We start from the raw sequence: 11,076 nt of genomic DNA, 5'->3' as shown, positions 1-11,076 counted from the left end.
AAATCATACAAATTATGCCTAAGAGACAAATATATTAAAAGAAGATTGCGTTGTGTACACGTATAGTTTTTATAAGTGATGTGACTTTTACCTTTTCATTAACAAATAAACAAAAACATATAAACAGAAATAAATAGATCTAAATAAAAACGTAGTTAAATAAAATAAATAAAGCTAATTTAACATGTAGGAGATATATTTTATATGTATATAAACAACAATAAAATTAAAAAATTAAAGAAATCTTTATTCATTGTACTCAAATCAAATCACACGTCTTACAAGTTACAAGTTAGAGGTATAATATTCAAATTTCAGCCCAACTCATTCAAGTGTTCTTAAGCAATCCAAGACTGAATCAACTTAGAGAAATAAAGACCCACCACAAACCCAAATACAAGAGCCACAACTTTCATCACATCGTTCCTAGACAGGTTCGGCTTCATCGTCGTCTTCTTTGACACATTTTCACAAACACCTTTCGAGTCCTTCAATTCATTAACTCTCCCTTCATAATTTCCATCTTTTTCCTCCACGTCATTATTGGAACCTTCGGCTTTAGAATCGGGTTTTACCTTGGCTTGTTCCTGATGCATTTTTGGTTCGTCCGTGGGGTTGACATTGTTAGGTGTTGGGGTAGGAGCGTTCGTGGGGGTTTTTTCTTCTAGTTTCGCCACTGGACTTCTTGTTTTTGGTAGTCTAATGTTGAGTATGTTGCCTTCGAATTTGGCACTGATTTTGCTAATATCACAATTCTCGGCAAGTGGAAATTCTTTTCGAAATCGGGTCCATGTGTTATCATTCACTTTGCGTTGACCACTAAGTATCAATGTCCTTGATCTTAACTGAACTTTGAGTTGTTCCTTAGCGAAACCTGTCGAGTTTACACACAATTACTAGACAATGATCTTGATAAAGTTATCAGTTTAAAAGTGTATTTAAAGATAGACTTATTTGTAACTTTTTTACATGGACTTATAATAAACATTCTTAAAGTTGGATAATCTTAATACACTAGTTGGCTAGTTAGAGGGTTAGCAAACCCTGAATTAGGGTTCAAGAACCTTGTGGCTCACTTGAAAACTAATCTTATTTTGTAACCGAGCTCGAGCTCAAGCCTAGATAAGCTCGATCGTTTGGCCTTTTTAAGTTGTGCCTAAATTTTAATGTTTATAAGTTATGAGTTAATTGAATTAATATTAGTCCACTAGAGACCACCAAAATATTAAATCTAATATTATTAGTTATTGAAATATTAAATATTTATTTTAATCTAAACGAGCTGGATCAAACTTTTTTATGAGCTGGGCTCTCGCTCAAATTTCAGCTCATTAGATATAAATGAATCGAGCTGACCCATTTAACTTTGAGTATTGGTCCAAGCCGAAGATGGCTCGGGTTAGGTCTGCCCGCTCGTTAAGCAGACCTACATCGAAGCCCTCTTTATTTTCATTGGTGAATTAAAACAAGCAAGAGAAGAATTTATTACCGGGCAAATAAAGAAGAAGAGTGTCGCAATCATCCTCGTTCACCCACTCAATTGAGGGTTCGAATTCGGTCATTCCTTGTGGGTTCATGTTTGTGTTCGGTTATATTGTTTTAAATTAGCTGGTGTTTGAATTGCAAATATAGTAACTAAGATGATGTTTAAATATAGAGCATTTGGTTGGATTTTGAGGTTTCATTGGTGCCTAAACTTGTGAATTATGATTTTCTTTCAAGTTAAATATACCTTTGCTAATATGGTTTCCTTCCATTTGATAATGGTTTTTTTATTATTCTAAATATTCTCTCTTTTGTACTTTACTCTTGTTTTTTTTCCTAACTATATTAGATATCATATTGATTTTTCAGATTATTTTTAATAATTTAGATTTCAAAATTGATATAGTTAATGGTGCATTGGTGCTATCCGCCTAGAAAATATTTCTTTTGAAATTAAACTATATTTTGCTAATAATTAATTTATTCTTAGTAAAAAGTGTTTCATGTACACATAGTATTGATATCGATGGAGTGTCAGAGCTTCACTAAAAATTCAGGGGTATCTCAGTTAGTTTTTTTTTTTTTTTTTTTTTGGATTAGGGGTATCATTTGAATAAAAAGATAAAAATTTTACACTTCGTAGACGGCGTTGAATGGTATTTTTATACTACGAAGATGGAGTTAAGGGTAGCCCGGACTACCCCTCCTTACACATTGACTCCGCCCCTGTATCGATGCATATTATTTTTCTTCTAGATATTGTTTTAAAATTCCTGCAAATCTTTTATCTCTTGCGTGTGTTACTACGACGAACTTAGAATATTAAAACATGCAACTTTTTAGTTTATACTTTTTTCTATATTATATGTTTGTTCTTGAGTCCAAGGTTTTGGATTCTAATTATTATTCCTAACATCTTTCAAAAATAAAGGTCATGTATGTAATTAAACGTCTTAGAACTTTTTTTTTCTTTTGAGCGGCAGAACTTTATGTATATGTTTATTCTTAATTTCATTTGGGAATTTGTTTACAAATTATATGGTTCCTTAGGTTATATTTTGTCACGGGATCTTACTTTTGTTTGAAACTAGTGTTAAGCGCCGCCCGCGTTGCGGGGCGCTCAATCGAATATTTTTTAGTTTAATAACATGTACGTCTTTATTTCGGTCACTTATACATGCTACTTATAACACAATCTAAAAAAAGATACATCGAGTGAACCAATTAAACCAAAACACTACGATAGTTTTGCAAAAAAAATAACTAAAACGATGGCAAGTATGTAATTTAGAGCTGGGGGCAAAACAATAATTTGTTAGGACCAATTAGCGAGTGTTAGGCGCCTGTTTGGCACGAATAAAAACTACACTAAGTCAACCAAGTAAAATAAAACACTACCATAGTTTTGTCAAAAAACAAAAAAAAAAAAAAGATGGCAAGATTGCAATTTTTAACTATAGTAAAATCGTAATTTTGAAATGGAGGCAAATCATAGTTTGAACTGAGAGCAAAACCATAATTTTATTTTGAACTGAGGGCAACATCGTAATTTTTAACTAAGGACAAAATCGTAATTTTAAGCTGTGGGCAAAACCAAAATTTTATTTTGAACTGGGGTGAAATCGTAATTTTAAATTGGGGATAAAATTGTAATTTGGCAGGACCATAGCTGGGGGCAAAACCATAATTTTATTTTGAACTGGAGGCAAAATCGTAATTTTTACTTGAGGGCAAAATTGTAATTTTAAGTTGGGAGCAAAACCAAAATTTTATTTTAAACTGGGGGGGGGGGGGAATTCGTAATTTTAACTATTATATGCTAACTTAATAAAAAATATAACTTGTTATTTGCCGCCAGTTTTGGCCAATAACAAAACAAAACTATTTCTCATCTGGGAAATGTATATGTAGTAAATATTTTCATTTTAGTTGGTTATAAGTGTTACATTTTTTAAGTATTATATTCCAAAAGATATTTTAATATTTAGGGTGTAAGTGGTAGGGTTATTGTAAAAAAAATGTGTTTTGTGAGAGGTGAATGAAAGAATCTAAACCATTTGATCTATAATCTAATGTTTGAGATTCTAATGACAAATTTGTAAATAGTGTTTACTATTAAAATAATTAATTTTCTATATTAAGGGTATAAAAGTAATTTAACATTTTTAAATTCAAGATCCCACATGCAATGCACATGCAAGTTCCTCCGTCTTTTTAAACGTTAATAACTTTTTATAAAAAAAATTACACCATAATGAGTGTTTTTTATCTTTAATATGAATACCAAATTGTTATACTTATATAGAGAAAAAAATTACGTTTCGACCGGATATTTTAGTTCATGGTGTTTTGTCTATATTGTTTTAATTGTATAGTGAATTAGTGATTCAAGGTGTTGTGTTTTACAGTAAAACACCATGAACGTATATAAGACATCATAACATTGCAAATACAATTGGATTCAGCAAACTACCATTTTCTTATATAGAAACACCATGAAACTAAAATAAAAAATCATAGAAAACAAGACACCATATAAGTATACAAATACACAATTCCATGAGCAATAAAAAAAATATCATTAAATTCAACGCGCTAACTTTTTCATTTTACAAGACACCATAATCTATTTTGAATTCCTGAAATAAAACACCATAGAAAACATGTTTGAAATTGAACGTAAATGGTATTTCCAATGTTATGGTGTCTTATATACGTTCGTGGTGTTTTACTGTAAAACACAACACCTTGAATCACTATACAATTAAAATAACATAGACAAAACACCATGGAATAAAACATTCGATCCAAATGTAATTTTTTTCTCTATATAAGTATAGCAATATGGTACTCATCTTAAAGATAAAAAAACACTCGTTATTATGGTGTAATTTAAAAAAAAATTACGTATAAAAAATTATTAACGTTTAAAAAAAGACGGGGAACTTGCATGTGCATTATATGTGGGTTTTTGAATTTAATCTTTAATTGGGTTTTTTTTATTAAATTACTTAACTGCCCTTATCCTAATAAATTAAATAATGACATGTGTTCTCATGATGTTCTTTCTTACCCTTCTCACAAATTTCATTTTTTTTTTAAATCCTAAACCAGGGTGTTGGATCAATTTATAATTTTTTTGACAATATTAATGAGTAATCAACATATACATTAACAAAACTATATAATTAAGACTAACGAACGACGTCAATTGTTATTATATATAATATACAATACAATTGTTTAATATTGGTCATCTTTTTATTCTTCCACACCTAGACTATCCGTTGTAGCTTAAACTAACACTCGGATTAATTCCGTAATATTGCTTCACTTGGCGTTGACTTGACACTAGATAAAACCCCTGCTGAAGCCACCTAGCCCTGTTGTGGTCCAGGTGAGGGGCTCAACAAACTTTCAATTATTTTTTATTTTATGTTTGTTCTTTCTAAATTTGTAAACTAATATTACTAGAAAGCAAATTTTTATAAAATATCACATTAAAATAAAAGGACTACAACTAACAAATAATACTAGTGTAATACAAGATCTCAGGGTCGTCTAGCCCACAAATGCTCGACCAACTCGTGGCGAAGGTTTCCGTAATTCCATGTGTCTCACGATTCTTGATTATCAATATGTTTTGGAGTTTTTGTTCGTCAGTGATTATTGATTCACCCTAGGGGACATCACCTTGGTAGTTTTGATAAATAGTCATACCTTGGTCCTCCAGAATCATGTTATATAGAATCAGACAAGTGTAGACGACATATGTTATTTTCTCTCGTGTCATAAACCGTATTGGGTTGACAATCAAATGAAATCTAATCTTTAGAACTCCTAACGCTCTTTCAATATCTTTTCTTGTTGATTCTTGCTTCTTTGTAAAGTACTTTCGTTTGTCATCGGTTGTAGACGAAAAGGCTTGAACAAGTGTCGACCACTCCTTGTAAATACCATCAACCAGGTAGTAGTCGTACTTGTACTTGAAATGTTCGTCGTTTGCATAAAACGATTGTGTGGCCTCAATCCCATGGATAATGTTATCGAATATTGGGGATAATCGATAACATTTAGGTCGTTATTTGACCCAACAACTCCAAAAAAAATGCATGCCAAAATCAAAGATCATGCGAGGCCACTGCTTCAAGTATAATTGGGGGCGGAGTGATCACCTCGGTGGAACTGACCTTGCCAAGTCATAGGATACATAGTCCATCCAACATGCGTACAGTCAAGGCTACCGAACATTTCGGGACAACCATGTTTTTCACCGTGAACCTCGTATATGCGTTGGAGATCAAACAATGTTAATTTACGCAAATATCTTCATAAGTAAATGGATACGATCCCTACGTAAAGATATATAATTTAAACATGCGTTGTCAAATTTAAACTTAGAATTTTTAATAAATATAATTTAAGTAAAGATATATATACCTTGAATATATAAAATGAAGTGATTCGCATACAATTTTTTGGACATTTCTAGATATTCATCAATTGCGTCTGACGCCGTAGAGAGGCAGTACATTTTTGTATAGAGGAGAACCCGAGTCTACCTCTCGCATCTTCCCTTTGTTGAAAAAAGGATATCGCTCTGACAAATTATTCGCTAAACGCCTAAATAATTGTCTACTCATTCGAAACGTCGCCTAAAATGTTCTTCACCGGGGCTAAAATAGTGACGTATCAATGCTTCGTTAGCTCCCTCTCGGTCACGATGAAGTGGCGGTTGTCTCGTTAAGCCTCATCGCCTTTGAGACCGCTCAATCAAATAGTTAACCGTTATCCTACCCGCTTCAATAATCAAATCGTCTTCTTCGGAAGAATCGGATGAATAAAATGCATTCCATTCCATTTTTGTGAGTAAGTAGTAAGAGAGGTTTTTTTATAAGAATATGGATGAAATTTGGGTAGAAACTGGTTATTTATACAGTTTTTGTAATTTTTTTTATTAATTCTAACGATAGGCACGCATACCCACGTATCCCTAACATTCAAATTCTCCCGCTAGCCCACTCACGCCCGCTCGCTCGCTCGCGTCCCATATCACTTGACACCGTTGTGGTGTTCGCGAATCAGGTTGGCAGTCGCGTGGCTAGCACCACCCGGTAAAAGGACCACAACAGGAGGAAGGGGTGGTCATGAGTTATCATAATATCACACACCACACCCAATCACCAATTAACACCTCGATCCATCATAGTCAATCAAAATTCACTCTATCACACAAGGGTGGTCATCACTCACTTTTTTTTCTGAAATTTTTTAATTCAATTAAAATTAAGACAAATAATTAAAAATTGCATTAAAGTTAAAAATTTACAATTAAAAAAATCTGCCAAAATAAAAAGAAACGTTGCATAAAAAAAATCAAACTACCGAATTTTACAAAAACAACCTACAAGTTACATGGCTACTTTCACTTCGCACAAATTTCTTGTTTGAGTTCTATGAGAACCGAGGGATACAGTTCTTCGACGTGTTCGTGCGGTTGGCCCAACACACTTTCAAATCTTTATACTTCTCGATCTCAACCCAGTGTTTCATGTATTGTTCTTCTCTTTTTAACTTTGCATTCGCCAACAACTTGCGTCGTTCTCCTCCATGTCTAACATTTTCCCGACTTTAATTCGTTCATAGAATCCAACTTACATTCTTTCCCTTTGCTTGATAACTCGAAACTTTTCTTGCGTTGCGGCCTTGTTGGTGTTGTGTCGTCGGTTGGGTTGTCATTTAAGTTGATGCCGGGAATGTTCGTTGCTGACCCATCCGTCGAGGTTGTGTAATTTCCCGACTCAGACGTTATTTTATCTTTTTTGAGAACGTCCTCTTCGAGTACCTGTTGGTCCATCAAGATCAACCAATGGAATGGAATGGGTACTCATTTGTCATGAGTCCTCGCAATTTCCCAAGCCTTCAACTGAATAAATCCGGTTTTCTACGAGTAAAGTCTTTGGTACTCGTTTAGGGTGGGTTGAGTGCGAAGCTAATATATATTAAAAATACAACTAATAATAAGTAAAGATATATATTTTATATTTTATAAAAATAAATAACAAAAAATATACCTTTTCCGCGTAGCATGCATTGAATCGACTAATTTTTCTATTTATATCCGTCTACTTGCCCGTCATTTGATTCATGGTCCGAGTAGTAGTACCATGCAATCTTCCAAAATGAGCGATAATTCGTTCTCAAAAACGGTCTTTATTTTGTTGAGTTCCGACATTTTTTTCCTCGGAAATATATATATATATATATATATATATATATATATATATATATATATATATATACACGCCTTCACCAAGGCACATTCGTCGTCTTTCGTCCAAGCTTGCCGCTTGGTGGTTTCTTTCCCTTTGCCTCGTCCTCCACAACTAGCCTCAACCTGTACTTCTTCATCCTGTAGTTCTTCATCGGCTAGTGGTTCTTCTTCTTCGTAGTCTTCATTTGAATCGAGATCACAAACCGGGTTACGATACGAATTGTTTTGGAAGTGTGAGGTAGGCTCGCGGATATGCGAAACTGTCGTCCATAGGGTTGGGTGATAAAGTAAAATGACCGCTAACGACTTGGGTTGGCATGTCTGGGTGGGAGAAATGTTGTGGATACGGTTGGGTGGGTATCGGTTCGTCTTGTGAACGAAGCCTACCCAGTTCGCCTAGATTAGCACGAACATGTGGCCTATATTTTTTTTCTTCGTAGTGGACACTTTTTTACTTGAGCCTTCCATAATTTTTGTAGGTTGAAAAATGAAAATTGGGTGTTTTAAGTGTGTATTTTGAAAATGTAAAAAGTGTATAAAATGGGTTAAATTGTAGAGGTATTTGTAGGGTAGGAGATTTTTTTTTTATATAAGAAAAACCATGCCCCCAACAGTATTATTACCATCCCAACGGCTGATTTCCACCATCACAACCTCTATACACACGCAATGACCCAATGAGCATCACGAGTTGCAAGCCCATCACGCATGATAGCTGCTATCACTCATCACGAGTGGTTATCACAAGACTACCCCAACCACCCTTATACAAAGGAACACTCAGCCAACGGAGAGATGTAATCGGCAAGGCTGGCCTTGTGTGGGTGTATCCATATACTATATATATAAATTATTTAAAAACATTTATCTTTAAATTTAAAATTTAATACTCAGTAACCTTTAAAACATATTAGCCCGTTACTAAACCCTATAAACTTTATAAACAAATTAGTCCATCTAACTATCTAAACCCAGTTAACCCACTAAAATTATTAAACCTTACTAAAGATTAAATCTTAACAGCGACAGCAATTCAAATTACTAAATTTCAAGAACCTGATACATGGGACGAATAAGCAATACCCAATATCGATCAATTCTCAATATCTCATTTCTGTCAATCATGGCTTCGGATGATCTGTGATTAACGGAATCATGGTTCATTACAATTCGGATAAGGAAAATTCTATAAAATCGTCTGCAATTCATCTCATATATGAATTTAGGTTCTCCTAAACAACTACCCGGTAGTTAAAAACGTAAAAGTAGAAAAATATATGAAGAATTAAGAAAACAAAATACAAGTTGCTATTTTAAGAGCCATTTTTACTAGTCGGGAATCCATAATCTCATAAACGGCTCTAATAATCGGCTCACGAGGAGCCACATAAAGAGAACACAACTCCCTTGTAAGTATATATTTGATTATTTGAGTAAAAATTTGTCCTTACAAAATCATAAGGAGATTGTTAGGTGCACATATGCTATGTATATACTTTAAGATTATATTTGTAATTTATACATAGAACTTATTGTACACTATAACAAGCTAGTTATAAGTCTTCATATGCCCTTAGTATAAATCAAATCATATATGTTCTTACACTTGGACGATTTTTCTAAGTTTGTTTTGAGATCGATCAATGTGACACTAAGTGAAGATAAAAGGTGAGTAGATCTTTATATGGGTTTGTCAAAGTAAGCGGTTTCACTCGTCAATTTAGAGAGCTAGTCAACTAGCAACTTAAGTAAGGAAATTCGCCAAAATGATAATTTTACCACTCAAATTATTAAAATAGATAATTAGCCGACTAAGACCGTGGGGTATGGTGGGGCTTGAGTTGACACGTGGAGTTCGAGCCCCCCCCCCCCCCCCCACCGGTGAGTGACGTGTCCATGGGGTATGGCGGGGCTTGGGTTGGGGCGTGGCTTGGCAGTTTATTAAAAAAAAAAAGCGAATAGGACATGGCCAACAAAGCAAATAGGAGCCCGCCACATAGGATCGCTAGCCCGCCCCACGCCCGGCTTCAAACTTCCGCCCCTTGGTCCACGCCCCAACCCAAGCCCCCATGGTGATGGCTTGGGCGTTTTCAACCAACCCATGCCCCAACCCAAGCCCCATACCCCATAGTCTAAGCTTCCAATTTTTTAGGCGTAGCCTCCAAATTTACCGACAAATCTGCTAGCTTAGCCTCAAAATTGTAGGCTTAGCCGGCTTGTTTTCTATTTTGAAAAAGTCCTCGTCAAACTTGATTATTTTGGAAATTTTTCCCTTAATAAATTGTAAGTATCTATAAAACTTGGTCAATTAGGCCACAGGGTGTGGGGGCGTCACCCCCCAGCTCACCTTCTATAGCGCCTCGGGCACTATACATCCACACCCAACTTTTTAAGGGGGGCGCCATAGGCTGGGCTCCATTGTGTTAACGAGCAAGAAACACGTGGATCGAGGAGAGAATACATTTGACTGTTTGAAACGGTCATATTTAAAAAAAACAATTTAATTCCCTTTTTAATAAACTAACATTATAAATACCACACATTCCTTTCACTTTTTTATTCCATTCCATTCACTTTCTCTATACTTTTTATACTATTCTCAGAGCCGTTCCAACGTTTTTGTAGACCCTAAGCGGACTACGAAGTGGAGGCCCTTTTGCAAAACATATAGAGATTAATAGAAAATTTAGCTGCTAAAGTTAACCTTCATTTAGTAATTAGCTCGAATTTTGCCCATAAATTCTCCTCCAATCCCGACAGACCCGACGCCATGAGTGATTACCGTTAGTGATAGCCGATAACCTAGAAAATCGAAAGAGCAGGTTGCGATAGGAGGTAGGAACGACGATTGCGGCTCAATTTTAGGGATTTTTGGCGCTGATTCACGGAATTCGGATAAGGTCGAGTGGTAGATGGTTGCTACAGACTGCAGTTATGTCTCGAGTTTAATTTCGAAACTGTGTCTTGCATGTGGGCCTTTTTTCCTAAACATTTTTTATGTGTGTAACTTTATCAAACAAAACATGGTTTAGTTTTGCTTTTTATATGAGCCTAATACATATATAATATATATAACTTTACTAAAAATTGGAGGCCCTTGATTTTTGTGGCCCTAGGCCTGTGCCTAGATTGATAAGCCTAACGCCGGCCCTGACCATTCTCTACATTTTTTTAAATCATTCTCTACAATGTTTCCCAACAATCCATGGAACCCAAACGATCAGTTTTGGCAAACTTTGCAAAACAACGAGCAAGAGGACCGGTATCGCCGAGACCCGCGTACGGGTGAGCTCGGATATTATCCAATGCCACCAAGC

At 35.0% G+C, this 11,076-nt stretch overlaps 1 protein-coding gene across 1 annotated transcript; it reads right to left on the bottom strand.

Annotated features, from left to right (window-relative positions):
• Positions 1–226: 226 nt before the first annotated feature.
• On the bottom strand, positions 227–1,622 carry LOC110917372. Its single transcript, XM_022161941.2, has 2 exons — positions 1,490–1,622; positions 227–874 (listed from the first exon to the last, which is right to left on the bottom strand). Exons 1-2 carry the CDS (start codon positions 1,575–1,577, stop codon positions 339–341), a joined length of 624 nt encoding a protein of 207 aa, XP_022017633.1. The 5' UTR covers positions 1,578–1,622; the 3' UTR covers positions 227–338.
• Positions 1,623–11,076: the final 9,454 nt, after the last annotated feature.

The sequence above is a fragment of the Helianthus annuus genome, chromosome 16 (genome assembly GCF_002127325.2).
Source record: "Helianthus annuus cultivar XRQ/B chromosome 16, HanXRQr2.0-SUNRISE, whole genome shotgun sequence".
NCBI lineage: Eukaryota > Viridiplantae > Streptophyta > Magnoliopsida > Asterales > Asteraceae > Helianthus > Helianthus annuus.
This window is presented reverse-complemented; position numbering and strand designations above follow the sequence as displayed.